Source organism: Aptenodytes forsteri, unplaced genomic scaffold, assembly GCF_000699145.1.
Source record: "Aptenodytes forsteri isolate BGI_AS27 unplaced genomic scaffold, ASM69914v1 Scaffold270, whole genome shotgun sequence".
NCBI lineage: Eukaryota > Metazoa > Chordata > Aves > Sphenisciformes > Spheniscidae > Aptenodytes > Aptenodytes forsteri.
The window spans coordinates 2,915,392-2,939,199 of record NW_008794631.1 but is presented as its reverse complement, the minus strand read 5'-3'; the positions used below and the strand labels follow the sequence as shown (position 1 = coordinate 2,939,199).

Sequence of the window (23,808 nt, the reverse complement as noted above, 5' to 3'; positions counted from 1 at the left end):
TTGGAAAATGGGTTAGAACAGCTGTTTTTCAAGAGCATTTTTGTAAGCATAGTCATTGAAGATTTCAAGCTTTTGCTTATTTTGAACTTCCCAGAATCTAGACCACAATAAAAGTGATAGTGTCCTTTCAGACAGCGCAGGTGTTTCTGTAATTATACCTTTATACCTATAATCCAGCCGTTCTAGGTGTCAGCGTTGCCAGACCTTTCAGAATAGGTGGCATTAATACAGAGGATTAGGAATTGTCATTTATCTGTAATTGAAACTGTTGATACAGGATTTGGGATTTGATGACATCACAGTTTTGGTTTTTTAAAGCTAATAGTTCCTTTGCCACTTCTCTGATCTACAGTACAGCAGTGAAATTTATGGGTGAAAATGCATAGTAAAAGCACTAGAGTTTGTGTCTCAAATACACATATACCGCACCAGACAGTGCCAGGAGCTAATTCCTTCATGTTGTATTGACTGATCTAGTCTTTCAGGCACAAAAAATAATAAGAGAGTGTCACATATGGCCCACTGGAACGGTCTGTATCTCTGGGAGGTGTTAATAGGAATTATTATCTTGCTGCTCTTAGGGGAAATGACAGTCCTCATGCTTCCTCTGTTCCTGTCGCTCTAAGCTTTTGGCTTTATTGCAGAAACTGCTTTAAGATTTTCTTCCAGAGAAATTCAGGTCACAGAGATGTTTTGACAGTGGGAGTTCTGCCTTAGAGATGTTCAGATGCTCTTCAAGGGGTCTTGGGAGTTTCTGCAGCACTTCCCCCAACAAAACCCCCAATATATGAAGGAAACAAGTCAACAAGTAAAAGCCAGAAGTAAAAGAAAATGGGTAATTGAAAGAAAACTAGAAAAAAAAACAAGTGAACTTCCTCACTATCAGAAATTTTAAACCAAAAGGAAATGCTAGAAATTTTACAAGTCATTTTAACTAGGGAATTTCATCATTGACATTGATTTTACATAGTAGATACTCAAATTCTGCAGTGGTAAATGATATTTTGGAAGTAGATAAGACAAATTAGTACTGTATTTTTGTATTTGCTTTCTTGCAGAGGTTTCAAGCCAGGTTAAAAACATAATAAATGAAATACCTCAGCTTGTTGGTAGAAGTGTTGTGATAGGAACAGTTTAGGTGATGACACAGAAGAGCTTCACCCAGAGTACAGTAGCGTTAGTGTTAACAGAAATGTATATTCTCCACTCTTCAAGCCATTGATTATCTATTCTTCCGCAAAGGAAAACAGTGCTCATTATACTTGTGTGTGTTTTGGTTTTGAACTGAAAGATTAGTAATTTCCTTTGGGTATCCAGCTAATTTGGAGGGCAAGGGAAGCGCTACTTGACTTGCCAGCCAAGGAGCTGCTTTCCGGGGCATCCAAAAAGATTTTCACAATGGGAGTTCCTACCAAATTAACCAGGGTATTTCCTGAAGCTGTTGATAAATTAGCAATGTGTCTGGGATTACTCTGATGCTGGCTTTATGGAACTGGATCAGATTGTTGCCTTCCTATTTATTTTATTTCCAGTGAAGGTAAACACAATTATGAGGAACGAGGGACTAACAGTTGGAAACCGAGTTTGTCTGTTTGAACTGGAAGCCAACTGCAGTGTAAGCACATGACCCTCACGCCTCCCTTGGAGGGACCAAGCTCTGCAGGGCTGCCAAGTTGTTTAGACTCCAGTCAGACGTTGTCACCAGAATCGAAGATGCACGGTGTTAACCCAGAGCAAGTGCTGTGTGTGCTTGTGGGTTTTTGGAAGGAGCTATTACTTCTTCTACTGCATGCATCGTGCAGGCCAGCAAGCACTGATTTTTTTTAAAAGCCTGTTTAGGTGAATCAATACCGAGGATATAAAGAACTGTGTTGTTATCATTGCTGAGATAAGAATCTTGTTGGAAAGTGAGATGCACATGTTGCAAGACAGTCTCTTCAAAGAGTTTGCAGTCTAGGCAATGGAATAAAGGGGAATTCAGAGGAAGGAGGGAGAAAGAAAGAAATACTGTCCTCGATTTTCTGATGAGAAACTCCCTCCCTGCATGTAACTTTTGACATCTAAGTGTAGTAATTACTGGTTTAGTAATTGCTAGTAATAGAATATTTTTAAATTACTATGTCCTTTTACTCTAGTAATTAATGGAGAGAGAGAGGCATAGAAACAACTCTGGAGAAGCACTTGCTGGTCTCCACTGACAATACGAAAGCCATCTAGTCTCCCTGAGCTTCCCTAGACGTCTAAGCTTAGACTTTGAGAATCATCTCCAGAGAGCGAAAAATGGGTTAAACGTCAGTCTTGTGAATCCTGCTCCCATTAACCTTGAGTGTGCCAGTTAGCTCAAGCCCCAGGTTCCTGGTCCAGTGTTCCCATCACTTTTTGGTTAGGGAGCAAAATAAAAAGTCCTCCTGTTGGAAGAACAAACAGAACTCCTCTAGTTGTCCTATTATGCTTGGCATATTCACTTCATGCTTCTTTCTTCTGTCTGAGCAGGTGAGACCTGGATTGTGCCTTTATGAAAGCGGGTATCACTAAGATTTAAAAAATAAAGAAAAGCTGAATTGGAGATGAATTAACGGCATGGAGGAGTTGAAGAGAATTCCTTTTCCAAGTTGCCTTTTAAGTTAATGGCTGCCTGAGCATGGGACTATAGAAAAGCTTGTCATGTTCAATAAAGAAAACCGTTGAAATAAACATTATTTGCTTCCTGTGAACGCTGAACCAGAAAAAGTAAAATGGAGTGAGTCCCAGAGCCACAAGTCTTTCCTGGCTGATGACAGGTTACATTTTTAAGGCCAGTTTTGTATAGTACTCATGTCATTTTTCTTCCTGGCATTTGCACAGTAATGTCTGTAAGGAGCAGGAAGACGTTGAGGGGGAGAGTTAAAGCTTGCTGTCTTGTTCCATGAAACGTCCCAGGCTGCTTGAGATTTTTCTTCACTTGTATAATGAAAAAGAAATCTTTGCAATTTTAAAACCTTAAATGTAATTTCTGATTATTATCTGTAGGTTGCTATCCTCCAGCATAAGAATAAGATGCACTGCACTGCTGATGTTTAAAACCATAAGCGAAGGAGGACTGTCAAAGCTTTCTAAAGTGCTGGTAGTGCATGACTGCTCCTTGAAGCATATGTTGAGATTGTCAGGCTCACTATTGCATGCTCCACGTGCGGAGGCAAACCTGTATATTGTTATCGTTACATAGAAAACCCCTTGTTTGTTGGCAGCCAGTTGAAAATTGTTTAGTTTCTGTCTTTTGAAGTTTCAGGTCTTGGCTCTGAAAACATATATACACAGTCCCAGCATGTGAAAATATAAATATTTGCTGATAGTACTTGATGTAGGAAAATTTTTTTCCAGCAGCGATTTATGCTGCTGCTGGTTGCCACCGTTGATACAAGGTTTGTATAGGAACATTTTGGACTTAGAGCAAGATTTATTTTAGCCCTTTGTATTAGTCATCCCCCCTGTAGTCTCTTCATTTCAGTGATTGCTATACACGCATTCACATACACATATTTTGGCACCATATTTAAAGGCATAGCTAGATTGCTGGAGGAAATTCATTCCAGGGAGTGTATTGTACAGAAATTTGCTGACCTTCCTGTCTCCTTCGCTTTAACCGCTTCTTTAAATGACTGTTCCAAAACATTTTGCTTAGGCAGTTGGAGGTGTTCCCCCCACCCCCAGTCTAGAGCATCTCTGTGATAGCAACAGAATCTGGCTTTGCCTGGGAGCCCTGTCACTTGCAGAAGAAACTACATTTTGCTTAGGCAGTTGGAGGTGTTCCCCCCACCCCCAGCATCTCGCATCTCTGTGATAGCAACAGAATCTGGCTTTGCCTGGGAGCCCTGTCACAGAAACTGGTGCATCCACCCTGTCCCAGAACGGCTGTGAGGGGAGGCAGGAGTGTACGCTGTGGTCCAGCATGGCACAGTCGCCTCTAGGTATGGGAAACAGGACCCCAAAGCAGCTCAGAAAGAGCTCTCAAACGTTTTCCTAATGTCAGCATGATAAACTGAAGCTCTTTCAGTGAAGAGGAACTTAGCTCTCTTTTAAGATTTCATTTTTATACAGGAAAGGGTGCCTGGCCATAAAATTAAGTTCTTTCCTGAGTTAGGACCTTAAAATAAATCGAAAGTGGAAAAAAAATCATGACACTTTTTCTTTACAGGAACCATCTGAATCACTATACAAAAGCCATGCCTTGGTTAGAGTTCACTGCATTTACAGTACTTGAAAATGACCTTTTCATGCATTGCTGGATATTGCCTTCAGGATACAGCAAGACTGCTTAACATGTCAGAAAGTTTTCTATGACTTCCTAGTTTGGATTTTTAGGTGAAACCAGAGTTGGACAAATTTTGTGACATTTTCTATTTGTTTTGTCCAAATCTTCTAACAATAAGAGTGCTGTAGTATTTGCATAAGCAGTGAATTTTTTTGCAAATGCTAGATAAAGAGAATGTTCATGGAAAGCACATTTTGAACATACAAAGATAAGTCTGTCTTTCAAGAAAGACTGGCGCTATAAAGATCAGGGCCATTGAAACATGGACAAAAATGTACTGTGATCTATGTATTAAATCAGACCATGGGAACACATGACGTGTTCACTTGTAGCCTGCTCACAATTAGCTTCTAAACTAAAGAAGTGAAATTTGTCAAATTACTTAGTTATTGAAATTTTCCAACACACTCTCCCCCCAAAACTCATGACCTGTCAATATAATGTGGCAGTATGATTAATATTTTGTGTCAACTGAAAGTGTTGCTACTTTGTGAACTGCCCATAGTTCCTATTTTCTTGGCTGAATATGTGAAATTCCAGTTTTGAAAAAGACAGCTGATTTGCCTTTTTGTAAAAGTGAATCTCAGATAAAGAAGTCTTATGAAGTTAATTGGGTATATACATTAGCTCTTACCAGATTCATGAAGGAAGCAGGAGGTTTGGTAGATACCACAGTAATCAGGAGTTTTGCTGAGGTATGGAAAAAATATACGAGAAAAGAAGAAAGTCTATAAAATTTTATTTTCTAAATTTTTTTAATAAAATTTTTATTTTATTTTAAATTTTATTGTATTTTAAATTTTTATTTTATTTTATTTTTATTTCTTTCTTTTTGAAGGAGTATAAGAATTACATCCTTTCACCATTTTCTCATTGGCGAAGCTGTTCCTGCCAAAAAACCAAGAAGGAAATTCAGGAAAGAGCTGATTGATTAATTCTTTTAACATGCATGCCTCTTTTAAATGCTGATTAATAAACTAGCCTTTTTCTTTTATAAATAACTTACAGGATTTGTGGTTTAAATGTAAATTTAGAAACTAAGAAAGGAAGAGTTAAAAACAATGGTATCTGTGTGTATAAACTCTATCTCCCATTTGACGGGAGAAGGGTTTACCCCCCTGTTCATGCATCAGAGTGGAAATAAGCATCTTTTGTTGCATTTCTCTCCTGACTTTGAAAGTACATCATTCCAGTCTTGTGCAAGGTACTGGATAGTATCAAAAGTATCAATAAATCATTCCTTGGGGGAATGAGAACACTGAGGATGTCCTGGAAACAAAGGACATCTTCTGCCTAACTTAAAATACCCCACCACCACCCCACCCCCTAGGAGAGGGTTTTTAATGAGGATGACTCATTTAATCTTCAAGTGTCTACAATAGATCAGCAAAATCATCCTCTTGGAGGTCATACCTTCTCTCCACTGCCTCTAAAGAGAGCTTAGGTCTTAGAGCTGATCTTAGATACCTTTTGGATACGTTCAAATAATCTGCTTTAGTGAAACATCCCACCCGAGTTGTTTGAGCCCTACAGGAAATGTATTTATCTGTACAGTCTTCAGAACTTTTCATCCTAACATCAACACAGCCCATGAGGAAAGTCCAACAGTTAGGTAAAGAAAAACCATGGGCTTATTTGTGTTTTATGCACCATAGGAAAGGCTGTAGAAGGGGATGTGCTGGAGACAGGTAGAACCTAGCTGACGGCACACTGAACTCCAAGTGATCTCAGGGGCTTTTTAAATAGAGACGTGCCTTGAGATCTGTTTGCCACCTCATGTGTTAAGCATTTCACGGTTCATCATAGGGAGAGGAAATGTACCTGTCAGTGACTCTTTTGGATTTCAACTGGTAAAGGCTGATATATAAGGAGCACATGAATGTTAGAGGTAAACTGGTTTCCATGTAAGGTGGTGTTCATTCATTCTTAGGCCTGAACCTTCTGTGGACCTCGCAGTTAAATCATATGAGAGGTCGGTCTTTCTTCTCACTGTGTACATGTGGCAGTGCCCTCTGTCTAGGAAAGAAGCTGCTGTCTTGTAAGTCAGCAACTTTAAATCAGAAGATCTTTGCTTTTCTTACTAAACTGGGTAGGCAGCACTAATTCTTGAGAGTAGTACTTCTGGGGATTGCTGCTAAGTATATGCAAAGTGATTGCAGGGCCAAGACCAGGCAAATGTTGCAGGATTATGCTGATCAAACACGGTTAACAGGTTATTTAATTAAGCTGCAGGGTTAAGTGCATCAGAAAAACATCTACAGGCATTGCAATCAGGTTAGCACAGATTTATGCCAAACGTGCATCTGGTGTTTTCCTTTCAGCTGGAGGAGCAGGAGCCAGAGCTACAGTGGAATACTACTCCATCATGATTTAATGCTTTAGCATCTCCACTTTTCTGTTTAAATCTTGTCTCTCATGGCCATGTTAGTTTACCTGTTGGATCTGTGGAGTACTGGTTTTGCCTAACAGCATCGCTATTTTTAGTCGAAATCTTTCAAGGGTTGTGTAAAATGGGTTAATTTTAAAAATTCTTTTCTGTTGTTTCAGTGGCTCTTAAATTTATTGCCAGAATCAACAAAACTGCTCTGATTCAAACACGTTTCATTATCTGTGAATATTAAACATTTTTGGCATATGGAGCAAGTACTCAGATATCATATTTACATAACTTATTTGTCTACTGTTGAAAGTCTGACCTTGTCTGGAATTTCTTGTGAGTACTCTTTTTTTCTCAGGGTGTGTGACATGTTAGATTAACCATGCCTATCAATTCATCTCTGTTCACCTACTATAGGGTGAATCAGTATCTTTGAATCAGGACACACACATACGTTTTTTCCCTAATATTAGGGTGTGTGCGCTATGGTTAGCAACAAAGATAAGCAAAAGTGGATCTGTTATTTATTATCCAATTTGCAAACTTGAACCACTGATTAGACATGCATACATAAATAAAACAGTAAAAAAACTAATAAGAAAGGAGAAATATGTAAAAACTATCTGGCAGCAATTTCAAGAAGTCTATGGCCAAACTGTCTTTTGGAGCCAGCATACCCCAGGGCTGATGAGAAAGGCATTCATTTTGGAGTTGAACAACGTTAACAATTTTGTGAAACAATTGACCTGTTTTCAGACCTTGAGCATGTTTCCTGCAGCTAAAATTGCTGTTCTAAATATCTTGTGTCTCATGACGTTTTCCCTGAACTTGCCCCCATGCTTTTTCCGTGTTCGGACCTGGGTTTGGTTCCACCACACACACTCACGGCTGGATTCCACCTTCACGCTTGTTTTGTGTCAGCTTAATGCTGCTGGCTTCCAGGCTGTCGCTAATAACTGGTGATGAATCAGACTTACTGGAAGAGCCTGGAAACTTTAAGTTTTAATACCATAATGAATTTCTTTGCGTTAATGGGAGTCTAGTGTTGTCCATAAGGAATGAGCTGAAGATACACATTTGCTCACCTGTTTATCTTGTAAAATGCCAATCATTAAATATGGGATTAGCACTTCGCTTCTTATATGCAGCAATGCAGCAGGGAGATTGTACTTAATGCTTCATTGGAAGCAACAGCTAGTTTCCTCATGTTTTTCAGTCTCATTCGTCCAAGACACTCCTATCACATGCACATACTTAACCCCGTGCCAACTGCCAATTTCCACTTCCCTGTGCTTGGTCCTCAGCTGACCTTTCCGGCCCCCTGTTTGGAAATTGTGTTTCATTTCCCTCTTCCGGGTTGATATCTTGTGCAGGATACGAGGCTTTGAAAAAAATGGAGGGTCTTGCCTTTGATGCATGTTAAATGGGTTGAGGTTAAGTCTAGAAGGGGCCACTGGCTTTCAGTCCACCTGTGAAGTTTATGTTACAGGCAGTATGGCCTGAACGCTTAAAATGTTTGCTAACAAACCCCAACAATTTCTTAAAGGCCCCAAAGGCTTTCTACAAATTGCCATGTTCTGAGAGTAGCTACAGGTGAGCAGAAATGATGTTATGAGTACCCTGAAGGTGGGGGACAGAACTGATAGTAGAAGGGGAATGTGCTGAGGCAGCAGGTGTATTATTTCTCCTAGAAACTCCAAAACCCCTAAACCCATGGCTGACCTGGATTAAAAATGCGAGAAGTGTTTCATTGGCAGCCCTGGGTTATCCTCTGTGTTCCCAGGGGAACGTGTGGTGATTGTCCCCCTTGCACTGGTACCACCTTGTTGGAGTGCCAAGCCCAGCCCAAGTATTCTCATAAATCCCTACATGTGCAGGGAAAGTCAGAAAGGATGATGCCTGTTATGTTATAAATCCAACATGCTATTCCCATACAGCCCTATTAAAAATCCTGCCGTTTTTTAGGATGTAATGTGTGTGGAGTGTACGCGATATGTTTTACATACAACTGTTTCACTCTGAAATGTCCTCCTGCCGCTTTTTCTTAAGGGTGTTGTAATCTGATATGGTTAAAAGTCATTGCTGCTTTATGGGTTTGCCCCTGCTCCATAAGACTTTTCAAATATTCAGAGTCTACTAAAGTCGTCCTGTGGGAATTTCTTCCTTGTTGCAGATACAGCATTTTTAAAGCATGAAGTAATGCACATGCTTTCTCCAGTGGTTACGTCTTGTCTCTGAGAAGCTTAGTGGTTTGTGCTGACAACAAAAAGTTGGCAGACTAACCCATTGTATAGGCTGCCCTATTTAAACGTTGTCTCTCAAGCATGTTTATGGGCTCTTTAAGGGGACAACAACTTCCAGTAAATTAACAAAGCTAGAGACTAACTTGTCTCTGAACGTGTGGCTGTTTATGGGTAGGGTAAGCAGCGTAAGGGATATTCTGCTTTTCTGCATGATGATAGATTAGTAATACTATTAGCCTTTGCAGAGTTATAGTGACCTTTAGAGGCCTGTTATGCAAGGTGCCAGCTACAGTCTGTGTGGTACAAATGTTCTGGCTTATATCTCTTCGTGTTTATGCATGTTGCATGTATATGCACACGTGTTGAACACAATAGGAGAATACACATAAGGGATATTCTGCTTTTCTGCATGATGATAGATTAGTAATACTATTAGCCTTTGCAGAGTTATAGTGACCTTTAGAGGCCTGTTATGCAAGGTGCCAGCTACAGTCTGTGTGGTACAAATGTTCTGGCTTATATCTCTTCGTGTTTATGCATGTTGCATGTATATGCACACGTGTTGAACACAGTAGGAGAATACACGTATATATGTTCATGAGTGAGTAGTCCCTTAGATTTTTGGATGTCCAGCTAAAACTCTCTAAAAGATGGTGATTTTAAAGTGTCCCATGTCCACCTTCTGGAAGCAGGCCTGTTAGGTGTCTAAGTGAGGCGCCCAGCAATAACGTCTTACTATTGAAAATTGTAGATGGCTATTCTGGCATCCAGCGATGTTCAAGAATGCAGGTGAGATCTGAATGCAGGCTGTGCTGGCTTTAATCACTCTGATATTCCCACCATGGAATTTTTTTTTTTACCTTTCTTTACCTTGGGGCTGAGCAGTTTGACAAAAGTGCCTTTGAACTTGAGATAAAAACTAGAAAAAAAAAATACACATGATGCGTTGAGGTTAGGTGTTTTGCAGTCTATGACAAGATGTTCCTAGAGAATGGGAACATCCCTACACATGGACAGCCTGGTAAAAAGAAACCACTGTCAGTAAAAACTTGTGTGGGAAAATTTTACTTTTGTTCTTGATGTTGATTTGCCTCACGTGAAAGTTGAAGACATTATTCAAGATGGTCAAAACATGCTTCATTCTAATTAGAACAATGACAAATCATAATAAATATATCAAGTTATAAATTCTGCATGAAAAAGTTTTTAAAAAATGTTTGGGTTTTCATTAGAAAACCACACCCTTAGGAATTTTTCAGTTTAGAATTGAAAATCTGAAAATGTAATTTCTTTGCAAAAATACGATATTTTTTTTAATTGGAAAGATTTTCCAGGAGTTGAAGGCTAGGATCAGTAGTTGATAATAATCAGTTCTGTTACAAAAATTTTACACTTTTACACTGAAAAAACTCATTATATATGTGGTAGTCTCGACTATATGTGAAAGCGTGAACTATTGTATATAGAGAAGAAAAATTATAAAATGATTTAAGACCTTTGAAATTATTTTTATGCCATTTTTTCTGCAATGTAAAGCTGTTCAATGAAATCTGCTAGGTCAGATTAAAAAAAATATGTATCACTTCTAGTTATGGAGGAATTTTGTATGGTCAAGACTGATTGTAGCTTTTTTGTTCCAGAAGGGTTTGCTTATGTAGAAATGTAACCATTCTAGTACATAACAAAGAATATGAATTTCAGGAGTGCTGCTTATAGGAGTTAATGTAATATCCACGCTCATGGGTGAAAAAATTGAAAACTTGTTCTTAGCAAGCATGCATAATGTGTATTTTGCGCACCTCAGTCATCACCCTTTGCAGAAGTTCTGCGAGGCTGAAGACCAAAGTGTGCCTTAGAGTGCTTCTTTACTAGCATCTTAGTTCAGTCCAGAAGTGAGCTTTTAAAGCAAAATCCCCAGCCCTCCCCATGCCAGGGAGCTGTGGTTCGCATCACAGAGTGCACAAACTGGATTCCTTTTGGGGCAAAAGAAACACAAAGGAGCACTCGAAGACTGCACTTAATGCTCATTTGTGGCTGCAGCACATTCAGACCACAGGACCAGACTCAGAGCAAGTTAGAAGAGTATGTAATACGGACATCAGGTGCTGAGGATGCCATGCAGTTAGCCTGGTTCACCTTTTGGTTTGGCCTGCGTTACGTGCTAATGTAGACTTTGTCTACATCTGTCTGGGTACAGATTTTAGGTACACTTCCAGTACAGGAGATTTAGCTGTATTGCCAGTGCACCAGACCGCAAATGATTTTATGCAGGACTTAAAATGGTAAGTACCTTCTGGAAAACAAAATGAAACAACCTTCAGCAGAGGCAGCTCTGATACAGCTCCTAGGAAGTCCCTCCTTGGGAGGCTGCAGGGCTGCTCCTGCTTGGTACCTCACTCGGGACAGGGCTTTTATTTCCCAATCTGCAGTCTTAATGTAGGATTTAAGAGAGCCTCCCTTCTGTTCCCCCTGCCCCAGTTTTGGTGGTGTTTGTGTTAGGAGTTGGACGTTGATTTTTCACTGTGGCTTCTGTATAGTCCTTGTACTGAGTGCAAAGGCAACGCACATCTCTTTCCACATCCTCTGCGCTGCTCCAAAAACCCCCTTTTGCTATTTCTGTGAGATGTTAGGTCCCAGGTCCTGGGAAGATCACTTTGGGGGTAGTCCTCTTCTGTTTATAGGCTGCTGAGACCACATGGAAATTTCTGAAAAGCTCTAGTACGTCACGTACCCTGAAACTCCAAGACTTTGTCAAAGAGCCTGGCTACCTACTCTGTTTCAAAGACTTGCACAATTCTTGCATCTATAAATGGTAAGCGTTTGCTCATGCAAAGCCCTTAAACTTTGCCAGAAATTTTGTTCTCTCTGTACCAGATTACGAGGTTGGTCACAAGGAGAAAAATAGGTGGCTGGGGTAGCACCATGTTTGGACAAGGAGAGGCTCACACATGAGGTCAAATCCTGATTTGTATTTCAGAGATGCAGTTCAGTCTCAGCATAATGCAGGCAGGAGCTTTGTGCTAAGATTTTATTTAGCAGGTTGATTTTCTAGAGCTGAATTTTTCATTGAAAACAAAGTTTAATGAAAAGTTACCATAGTTTTGTCTGACTGGTTGACTGAACCTTCCCTTTATGCATGTAAAAATGGAGGAAAATAAGAGATGGTGTGAAATGTGTGTCTGACAGTCACCCTAATGAACCAACCAAACAAAAAACAAACAAACAAAAAACCCACCCCAACTGTGGCCAGTCCTTTGGAAAGGCTGGATTTCCTTCTACCTCAGCATGATCCACCCATTTCAAAGTTTTTTGTTACTTTTTTCCTAGTTCTGTGGCTCTGCTGTTTCTAAGGGTGCTAAAAGAAACTGAGTGCTTCTCAGCTGCCTTGCATCCTTTCCTGCCTACCAGCTGTCAGCATATGCTGATTGATCACAGATACACAGATCAATACGACCTAATTTCTGTCTGGTTGAATTCCCCCAAATTCTGCAGGCCAAGTAGTAGTGTCTGCCTTCTCCTTCTAGGAAGTGGCATCTGTCTTGGGCTACTAAAACAGGCTGTAGGTGACCTGCTGGTCTGTTCCAGAGCAGCGCAGGTGATAGGAGGTGCTTGGTCCTTGCACATGTCCCTCCTAACATGGGCAGAGACACTGAATTTAATAGCCGCCTTGTGTAGGATTGCTGCGTAGTTGGCAGAGAGGAAAGGGTATTTCCAAATTCAGACTTAGTCCTCTGGAGGTGCCTTTCTCCATTTCAGCTAAAGTGTTTTAAAAAGGACAAGATGTAGCCAAGTTTCAGTTTAAGAAAAGATAATCATTTAGAGAAGAAAGGACCAGATTTATGTTGCTTCATGCCAGATAATTCCTTTTAGTCTTGTGAGATATTTCTGCTTTGGTTTTGTTCTTACACCGTATTTGTACAGGGTGTAAAGCAGGACTATTTGGAGAGTACGCCAAAAGCCTGGATAGTGCAGAAGTTCATACTGTCCTTTCTGTATCTCTTGCATTAATCTAATGACATCTGTCCAAGTGTCTGGTAATTCGAACTTTCAGGAAGAAAGAGCAAGTACTGAATAGATCTTGACTCTTTTCTGTTCTTGATTTAACATAAACCTTCTGGTTGATCCGGATCTAATTCCCATGTGAAAGTTCAAAGAAAAGAAATGTCAGTGTGCTTTGTGAATCTCTTACCTACAATAAATAATGAAAACTCATTCCAGGTGATCTGGACAAATGGAGAACATCATAGTCTTAATTTTCAGTTGATCCCAAGGAGACTGGAAACTGTGGGTAGCTACCTATGCCTGTATCTGTTGGGAATGTAAGGACAGATTATGTAAAGACAAGTTATGAATATGTACTTCAAAGAACAGATTATGAAGAGCTTGTGAGCCAGTGAAGCAGAAAAGGTATATCTTACCAAGAGACATAGACATCACTTATCTGGAAAATAGTATTTAAGATCTAGATAGACCTTTGGTTTTTGTTTCTTTTTTGGCAAGACTTTGGCTAACTCAGCTACAAACAGTTTAATGCAGAATCAGACTCAGAACATGCAGAATTTCATAACTATAACAACTTTTTTTCTCTCTCTTTCAAGAATTTCTAATTTAAATAAGGTGCAAGTTTTCATCCTCTCAGAGTAGAGGATGTGGGGAGGTCAACAGCAAGATGTATAAGAAAGTCGCTTGGTGGTTTATGGGAAAATCTCCCTCTCTCTCACTCTTACAGGTTTTAAGGATGGCGGCAGGAGGAATTTGCTGATACTTTGTTGTCATAGTTTGCATTAAATTGCAGTATATTTTCTTCAGTGAATATTCATAAGCTGCAACAAGTGAGAAGGGTTTTCTAGTGCGAGGTTATCTTGACTGAAGATCATTTTATCAAAGCTTGGTACGTTTCACTTGCTTCAAGCATCTACTTTTCTGGACAAGTGAATAAACTAATGATACAAAAAGTTTATTTTTGTAGTATTTATGCTGAAGGTAAAAGAACAGATTTAGTGTCCAGGCTTGTGCATTTACACAAAGATTTCATTTATCTCATTAGTTCTGTTACAAATTGTGAAAAAGCCAAGTTGGCCAAAGCACCAAATAATACAGTTACAAAAAAGGTAATACACAGGGTAATACAATTGACTTAAAATGCTGTGTGGTGATTTATATCTTTTGCTGAGATTATTCTCCTCTGTCTCCATCTCCAGACATGTACAACACAGACATCTACATGTGAGCTTGGTTAGATATGTTCATATCCTATCCAGTCAAGAGAGACGAGCATTTCCAGAGCATGGTTTGTCTGGCTTACTTTAGATATTTTCTTTAGGATTATTTGACTCCCGAAGCGCTTATTTCTCTCTTTTGACTATTAATGGGAGTCCAGACATCCAGCTCAGATGTAGGTGTATTTTTATGGACAGGTTAATCCCACCTTCTTGTGTCATTTATTTTAATTCAGAGTAATAATTGTGATTATAATTGTGCTTGCAGGTTGGTCAGGACAAAGGAAGCTGTTCTTTTCACAGAAACCCCAGCCCATGCATTGTTCCTCAAGAGAATGAAAATATTTTCCACACAATATTTGCTTTTTTCACAAAGTCTGGCAGAAAAGTATTGGTAAGAAAGTCCGCCTATGACAAACTTGAACATATGGTGTATCTTACAAAAGATTTTGCATGGCTTAGCATGAGGAGCTCAAGCAGATAGTTCATTATAAAGCAACTGTTTGGTGCATGTAGACTAATACTGATGTTGTGCTGTGGGGATATTTAGTGATTTTAATTATCTGATTTTTAAATGGATATAGGAAGTTTCAGGAAGTGCAGTGGGGAGGGAGTTACCTGACATAGCAGCACACACTTGGTGACCAGAGCCCTTGCTCCCGTATTTTGTCAAAGGCACATGGGGCAGCAGGGCCCTGCACCATGCTTGGTGCCTGACCTGAGCAGAGGGCTGGTGTGCAGCGGCGGCCCAGCCCCAGGCACTCATGTGTCTCAGCAGCTCTGTAGAGGGCTGAATTTCACCTGCCTTGCTTTCATGCAGTAATACAGTATCTAGCTGTACAGTATCTAGCTGTCTTCAGGTCTTGAAAGTTGTTGCTATTTCAGTGCAGGAGTGCTGTACTTTAGCAGTTTACTATGTAACTTAGTCAGCTGGCATGTTTGCTGTCACACAATTTGTCGCTGAATTTTTTCCTCCTTTGCCTAACAGCTTTTTCCATATTTCCTGTAGGACTGTGAAAGACCAGGCAGGTCCTGCTTAATTATACGCTGCAACTTAAGCTCGCTAGTAAAAGCAGAATCCTGTGATATAAGTGTCTACACGCTGCTGAATACTGAGATACTGAAGAAGGTACGTGCTTCCGTTGTAGTTTGTCTTAAATACCAATTTAAGCATGTTTGTGTGCATCAATGGACTCGAGAATTGCATTCCTTCTTCTCTTTACTATTGTGTTATAAAAAAATCATGGTGTCAAAGAAAACAGATCTATTTATCAACAGCATGTATGGAGGTGTTAATCCTAGTTCTTACCCATTACTCATTAAGGCAGAAATAAATTAAGTTCAGAAATTTATACATTGAAAAACAACAAATGAGGCCCCTAATTGTATGCATGGTGTTAAGGCTAGAGACTTCTGAAAGTTGAATTGATTTCTGAAAGGTTTCATTCTGAAAAATGAAAAGTAGAGTAAGTGCATGTGAACTGTGACCAACTATCTATCGTTCTCTCTGTGTAAACAGAGACTTGGCAGTTTTTTGTAATTTTTTACTTCAAATGATTATTATTCAAAGAAGAAGCATCACGACCATATTAGTGCTGAGCTTGACATTTGTGACAGGAAACAAATGGAGGCAAGTTAATTCCTGTCTTCTCTGAAGCCACTGAATGAGACAGCAAATCTTTTAAATTTCTAGTGATTTACTGTGTTTTGCCCTGTTTTCCTATACTTACAAAAATGCTGACTGTGTAATTGTGGCAAGATGCTGTAAGATTGTGAGGGTATAAGATAATCAGAGGAGAAAGCTGATAACGTGAGCCTACTAAAATAAACCTCTCTTTGATAGCTGCTAGATTAAAAGCGTTGGAGAGAGCCCTTATTAGAAAGCAGTTCCTAAAGCAGTTGATAGCTCTGAGCTTTTCCAGCTGAAACCAACCAGGTCTGCTAATGTTTGTTCATATTTGAAAACAAAATATATACAGGCAAGGCCAGAAGTTTCAGGTATTTTTTACATGCTTATAGAAATGCTGAAATATGTGAGCAAGTAACTGAGTGCACACAAAACGTGCTTCTGGGAAATTCAGTCCTGGGAATAGCCAGGATTCATCCCATCTGCTGGGTCCTTTCCAAGATGACCATTAGCAGCACTCCTTTAAAAGACATACAGTGCTTACACATGTCTTTGGGTCAGTATCACCAATTACATGCCATTTGCTACTTATCACCTACCCTCCCCAAGGTGAACAGCCTACAAATGACTAACCTATGAGTTGAAATGGCAGCTTATTGGAATGTGCCTGTTAAAATGCACTGTGTAAAAATTGGAGAAATATATATTAATAAGGGGAGGTATACATTGAATAGTTAAGATATTTGTAGTGCACTGAATCAAATAATTAAGAAGTTTTTACCTCAGGATATACTTGAATTTATCCCAGGTTTTCTATATCTTTTTTCTGTTCACTTGAAAAACAAATAGGAACTTTCCTTTGATGGTTAATATTGAGCCTGCCTGTGTTGATTGGCAATGTTCTGTCTTTTGCTTTTGTGGTAAATGCGGGAAACATTAACAGGCCAAATACAAACGATGTGTTTAAAGTCCAACATACCTGATTTTGTTTTAATCTGAGATAATGTACTCAGTTTTGTCTGTCTGTTACGGTGTGTATATATATATATATGGTATATTTTTTCAAAGCAGAGTTTTAACCAGGATAGTACTTAACTCTCAACCCAACCTCCACTAAGCAGACTGTAGTTGTGTTTATTACATTGGCAAATGTTTGATGTTATTGTTTGGGGGGGTTTTGCTGCCTTTTTTTTTTTTTGCACCCCCAAGTCCAATTCTTCCTCTTTTTACATCTCAGGACAGTTCATCGGTCATCCAGTTCGTCACAAGGGCGAGGGTGCGGGTGGACCCTGACCTCAGAGTTGTGGAGGTGCCCAATGGGAGCCCAGAAGAAAAACCAGTAAGTAAATAAACCTGAAGAGAAAGGTTTCCTGAGCCCAGTGGGCTGGAGATCGTTGAGAGCTCTACGCAAACTGGAATTTGTGACTGGGCTTGGGCTGGGCTAGCCCATGGAGTGCCCAGACTTTGTCTGGCTAGACTAGCAGTGCTGTGAACTGTGGTTCTGTGTTTTTTCTCTCTGCAATAACCATGCCATCACAGTGAATGATGTTACGTGGAGCAGGAGGATCTGTGTTGTACTAGACAAAGTTGTAATACCCTTGAGGTATTCGTGCCAAAATTAGGTTTAGTTTCCTGTTCTAGGGTTAATGTCTGCTTTAATCTAATTCAGATTTTCCTTGAAAACCTAGCAGAGACTTGAAACCCCAGCAAAGTCTTTTCAGATGTGCCAGTATGAAATATTTAGAAGTGTTAATGGTATTTTGGGAGCTGTGAAAATGGGCAAGGGGGTCTAAACTTTCAGAGATTCATTTAACTGTTCCATTGTGCTGAGCTGGTGGAATTCATGTATGACCTGATACTGCATTTTGTGTTGATCTGTGTGAGGCTGGAATTAAAGTTCAAGATGAATTCACTGTATAGTTGTGGCTGTAAGTAAAACTGTACAGGGCCATGTTTACAGTCTACTGGAGAAGGTGGAGGTGATGGCTTTGGTTTCCTACTACCAAGTTGCCTAATACTTATGCATGAAAATTGAACAGGGGCCACACCCAAATTCAGCTTTCTTTTTGCCTGTTGAAATTTTTAAGTTTCATTTCTTATTTCTCTCTCACGTGAGGATCAGAGGTAATGTGGACTACTTTCAATTTCTCCTCTTGCTGTGTGTTTTAGGAACATAGTCTAGATCCCATCTCTCGGTTATCCTTTTATCCCCAATGACTGTAATCACCACCAGCCCATGCAACCATTCTCTCATTGGCTCCATTTCAGTGAGTACTATTGAGGTTTGAGTGTGAAAGCATTGAGTTCACGCACTTTTGGAAGACACTCATGTCCCAAGTTAAAGCACTCATCTCAGAGATACTGGATTTAAAACCCTATGGGCAAAGGAAGAATTGAACCTGCATCTACTTACTACCTTCAGTCTGAAAGTAGAGACACCGCTACAGTGACCATCTTCTCCACCATCATGTCTGCAACCCTAGACTTAACTTACTATTTTATTAGATCTGTCAGAAAAAGAGATTCTTTTATATGACAGGACACCATTTTTTCCCTTCTGTTTTATTTTCTTTGTCAGGTTTCTGGACCGTTCTAAAGAGCATTAAAAAGTAGGCTTGGCAGCAGAAATGAAAAACATAGCTAGCCTTCTCTGGGAACGTGCCTTATAAGTGACCCACAGCCCTGATTGTTAATGCATTGCTTGATCTTTCTTTAGTTCTGCAGCTTGAACAGAGCAAATCTTGACATTTTATGGCAAAATTTCATTAATGACTAAAGTAACACCTGATTGTGATACCCATGCCGCAACTGAAATGGAAGAAGTCAGGATCTCTGCCAAATATTTTGATCTGTAAAGGGTTTTAGAATCTCTCAGAATGATAGGCACAATGTAAAATGTGTGGGATTACTATTATTCAATGTTCAAAATTTAGGAATGCTTTTATCTAGGAATGCAAGCTCTGCTCTATTTCATTGTTATCTAATGCTTGGAGAAAAAAAGAAAACAAACAAAAAAACATTGTCCTTTTTCTGTTCCCGGAAAGCCTTTCATCAAGCCTTGAGTTGCAACGATTATGAAGCGCACTGTGTGTGCTGGGAAGCTGTATTAATCTTCAAAGAAGAGCTTGCTCCTAGTTCCTGGGAAGCCCTAGCTGTAAAGGAGCGTGCTTGACATGTTGTAGCCATGTAATGTCAATTTGTAATTTCAAGTCTTTTCTAATGTGAGTGCCATTTGCTCTCTCCTTTATGCTTTTTCCATATGTCTGTCGGCTTCGCCATTGCTTGTATGTTTTGCATAGGGTCATGTTCAGGGAAAAATTTAAGACATGTAATTTGGCTCAAGGTATTAATTCCCGCCCCCCCTCCCATCTTTTCTTGTGGAATGCAGAAGGGAATAGTACTTGTTGCAAGCCACAGCTATTCAGCTGAAAGTAGAGACAGGAGAGATAAAATGTCTTTGTTCATACTCCTCCCTCCCTTTTTAAAGCCCATCCTGTATTCTTTTCATTGACCACGGACTGCTGTACTGTATCCGTTTGGATAGCAGCTCCTTCTGAACAGTTGTGCATGGAATTCCTTTCAGTCTGTTTATGAAAGTGTTCACTAACAATAAAACACATTTTCTTAGACACTTTATCATGGTAAATTTGAAGAGGCCTTTTTGCTTTCTACAGCTAAATGTAGAGTTACTAGCCCATTTAAACAGTTCTTTAGAACCAGGTGCCCTTACTTCACTGGGCGCTTCTACAATATAGTGTACAATATCAGAGTGCAAACTATCTGTAAAGAAGACAAAGGAAAAGGTAGACTGATATTTGTGATGCTAGTGTAAGAAGTACCAGTGGTGGCAGGACCACCCATATAAATATCAGCTTTGCCAGAAACTCTAGTAGATGAATTGTAAGGGAGATGCAAAAGCTTATGTAAATATCTGTAAGTTGGGAAGCAGGCTGTCTTTGAAATGAATCCATTTTTAAAAAAGATGCATTTATGCAGTTTTCAGAAATCATTTATCTGGATTTGGATATGGTTTTATGTGATTTGGAATGATATATTTTCTGTCTCCAGTTACAACAGGCTGTTTGAATTCTTACATTGGACAAATCATATGAAGAAGGTGAGCAGAGTTTGGATTTGGCTCTGTGATGACAGTTGTATTAACATGAGTATGTATTGGCTGAAACTGATGGCATGGTATTATCAGGAGGCATACTTTATTTTCTTGAGCATATGGGTTTCCATGAAGGTTTGGCTCCCTTCTTCTCTCCATGTGAGGCAAAACCAACAATAAGCTCCATGAGACTGCGGTGGTCAAATACCAGATCCAAGGATTCGCGTCCTGTGCTCACTGCTCGTGTGCAGGAGGAGGAGTGCTCTTATGGAGCAAAAGGACTTCCCTCTGCGAGTGCCAGTGTGGAGGGAAGAATAGGCTGGATTTCACTATGTCAAGACCGGCCAAATGCCTCTGAGTCTCCCTGTCTTGAAAGTGAGGGAATGCAAAGCTGAATAGATGAAAGGGGAACCCCATATAAAATGCACACAGCTCCTGCAACAAAGTGCCGTGTAAAGCTGAAGGCTACCATATAGCTGTCTGGTGCTGTCAGCTCAGCACAGGTATGCTTCATCAAGCCTTTGAACTTTCTCTCTTCCTGGGTAGAGTTCACTGTTGTCTCATTTTCAGCCCAGTCACCCCAGGTTTAATTCAACACAGGCAAGTGGTTGCCCTGCATGGGTCTTTTTTTTTTTTGCTCAGGATTTAGGTATGTTTATGTTTGTGATGATAAACAAATATATTTCAGGGAAAACAACAACAAAAAAGAAAAACTTAGAAAAATGAAGTTTATGGTTGTGAAGACCTACAAGGTGTTTTTGAGAGGTCTTTATATGCGTATTTATATGCAGAGAGATTTAAATGCATATTCACGTGTCTAGGCTTTAGCTGTCTGCCTGTGGCACAGAGTACTCCTGACTTTGGCCTCGGCCTGTTCTCCATGTCTGCATTGGAAGGAGCAGCCTGTGGTACTAGACAGTTCTCATGACGTCCCAGCCTTTTTTCAATGCTCATGGGAATACCTCTTCCACTCAGCAACCCACCACCACCCCCTCTTGCCTTTTAGAAACACTGAGCATTTTAAAGCGCCTGTTCCCTCCAGCTTACCTTTGAGATGGGCACAACATCCTAGCCTGGCTGGAGCCAGAGGTGTGCTTCCTCCAGCAGCTTTGCAGCCCCCTTTCCAGTGGGTTATTTGCTGCCTTACTGTTTTCACCATGTTTCGTTTTTCATTTCGTTGTTTTACCTTTCCATCTGCTACTGTAACAATCCCTTTATAGATTTTCTTGTCTTTACGGTGCAGTCTGGCAGGTAGAAACACACACTTGGGTAAAGGAACAGAACAATACACAATAGCAATAAAATATAGTTAATTTCCCAGGGATAGAGACAAGCAGGTAGCAAGGATACCTCAGGTTTGTATTTTTCAAGAACTTCCAAGGTTTTTCTTAGTATATGTAAATAAATAAATATATAAAAAAGGATGCATATACTTATTTATATGTACAGATGTGTAGGAGAATGGTGTCTTTACTGCAAGTCCCCCCAAGTATAATGGCACTTGAATGGACAAGTCAGCCAGCAGTGCAGTGTGGTTTGAAACACCAGAAATATTCTGGGTGATAATACAGAAATAAAATAGCATTTTTTGATAAGCCCTGTGGTTCATGATACAAGTGCATAAAGTGCATTTAGCGCACATAAGCAAAAAGAAATGAAAATTTTGCAATTCTGTATTTCTAACCAGATTTTGCTGAATTATGTTTCTTGTCTTTCTGAGTCCCGGTGCAGCAGCGTGTGCCTATTCTGTAACGGGCTTCAGCACAGTATGAACTTCAAGTATTTGCAGAATTCCTACTCAGTGAACTTCTTAACTTCTTGCCTACACACTTTACTGAAATAGGGTGTTTTAAAAGCACTAAAAAAAAAAAAAAATCTGATTCTTTTCAATTTGTTCACTAAGACTATCAGAATATAGCAAGTGTTTGGCACAGGTAGAAGATGAACTGGTAGATGCCCTTGTCCATGCGGGTTCAACATTTCAGAAATCAGTGGTAGGGTGCAGATCTCTGTTATTTTACAGAAGGACAGTTACATTGTGTAAAACCTGATTGACGTGTGAGGTACATACAGCTAAACAGCGAGCTACGCTGCCTCCCAGGCTTCCCCACTTTCAGATCCCGCAAGTACAGTGTGAAATGCAAAAGATAAATATGAAACTAAAACTCCTCATATATCGTCAAGACAACTGTGTTTTTCACGGCCTTTCCCTGGCGTTTCATCAGAGTCTGAAAACAAGCCTGTAATCCACTCCATATTTTATGACCGTTGCATGTGCTTTCTCTGAACTAGACAGCTGCCGCGCCCCCACTGCCCTCTCTGGGATGCTTTCCCACCCAACCCTTATCTTCTGCATCAGTTGCTCTTACCACTCCTGTCTTCTCTATCAGCCGGGGCTGTGGGAAGTGCGCTGGGCTGGGGACAGCCTTGTGCTCCCCAAGGTGTTGGCTGTCCTATAGGGGCTGTGCTGCTGGGGTGGACGGGACAAGGAGTTCAAGGTTCGCTCAAGATTGGCTTTCAGAGACTGCGCGATGGCCAGCGGGTCAAGCGGCAGGCGGCGGATGGCACACTTCTCTTTAGTAACGTCACCCTCTGCCTCCAACCTGCCCCCCGGGATGACTTGTTTCCCTGGCCTCCCACCACTTACTGTACTGGCTTCTTGCTGACACTCCCGACGTGTGATGTACACTGACTGTCTGCTCAGTCCGGTTTGATTGGGGTTTGGCTAGGGTTTTTTGTTGTTGGTTGCTTCTTCACCAAAACTCATTGCAGTGGCTGCGTATTAATGCAGGCAGATTTTGAGGGCTTGAGAGGGATAAGGACATTAACATGTGCAACATCCCTGCTCCTCTCCAAACCACAAAGCCAAGAACAGGGGTTTTTTATGCTTGTATGTTTATTCCAGACTGCTAGAAGAAACCGGATAGATAAGAAGCTGTTGTTGCTCTCTGCCCTTATAGCTCAAGCTCTGACTGCAAAAGCTACAGCCAAGCTATTCTAGCCAGTGTGCTTCAAACCTGAAATGTGGGGCTCTTGCTGTAGAGATGATGTATGATTTGATCTCTGCAGCTATTCCTGGCTCTGTCTTTTGGAAGCATGAAGGATGCACGGGTCTATTGTGCTGGAGGTTGTGTTATGTTAACATTTACTTTCTGAGTAGTGGAAAGAAGGCACAACCTCATTTTGCATCCAGGGACTGCTTGAAAGGCCTCTTCGCTAAAGTTGGCAATACTTAAAATGTTAGGAGGTTTTTTTTCTTTTAGAGTCAGAAAGGAAAGTAACATTAGTGCCTTATCATCTAAGAAATAGTCATCTGACTTGTGTCTACAAAATGGATGTTAACCATAGCCTCCATGAGAGATGGACTGCCACATCAGATCGTCTTTCCAAGCTGGCTCAGAAATACGAGGAAGGCACAAGATTTGTGTTTGATCTCTCTGTCTGGTATTTCCCTTACACTCGTCTTGGCTATGAGGGAAACTCTGCTGCTTAGGAAACTTTCTCTGTTCAGCAAGATGTCTTAAAAAGTCTGACAAAGGCTTTGTGCTGATGTCTGAAATGCTAAAATTATTCTTTTTCTCGGGTGAAGAACTGGTCCATGTTCGAGAGCTATTTTGAGCATTGTGATACTAGTTATGGGAATATGTTTGGATAATGCTATCTATGTATAGCTTCATTCCTGTCCATTTGTTATGTTTTCATGTCTCATTGTCATCAAATGCCTGATAATATCTCATTGTCGTGGTTTAACCTCAGCCAGCAACTGAGTACCACACAGCTGCTCGCTCAATCTCCACCCCCCCACCCCCCACCCCGGTGGGATGGGGGAGAGAATCAGAAGAGTAAAAGTGAGAAAACTCGCAGGTTGAGATAAAAACCGTTTAATAATTGAAATATAATAATAATAACAACAACTGAATATACAAAGCAAGTGATGCAT

General features: G+C 40.3%; 1 protein-coding gene across 1 annotated transcript in view; it reads left to right on the top strand.

Annotated features, from left to right (window-relative positions):
• The window catches only part of ITGA9 (integrin subunit alpha 9), a 224,514-nt gene that overhangs the window by 182,555 nt on the left and 18,151 nt on the right, over positions 1-23,808 (top strand). The window contains exons 24-26 of the mRNA XM_009273508.1: positions 14,399-14,524; positions 15,140-15,259; positions 16,995-17,096. Of these exons, the coding sequence (XP_009271783.1) occupies positions 14,399-14,524; positions 15,140-15,259; positions 16,995-17,096 (348 nt within the window). The remainder of the gene's footprint in view (positions 1-14,398; positions 14,525-15,139; positions 15,260-16,994; positions 17,097-23,808) is intronic.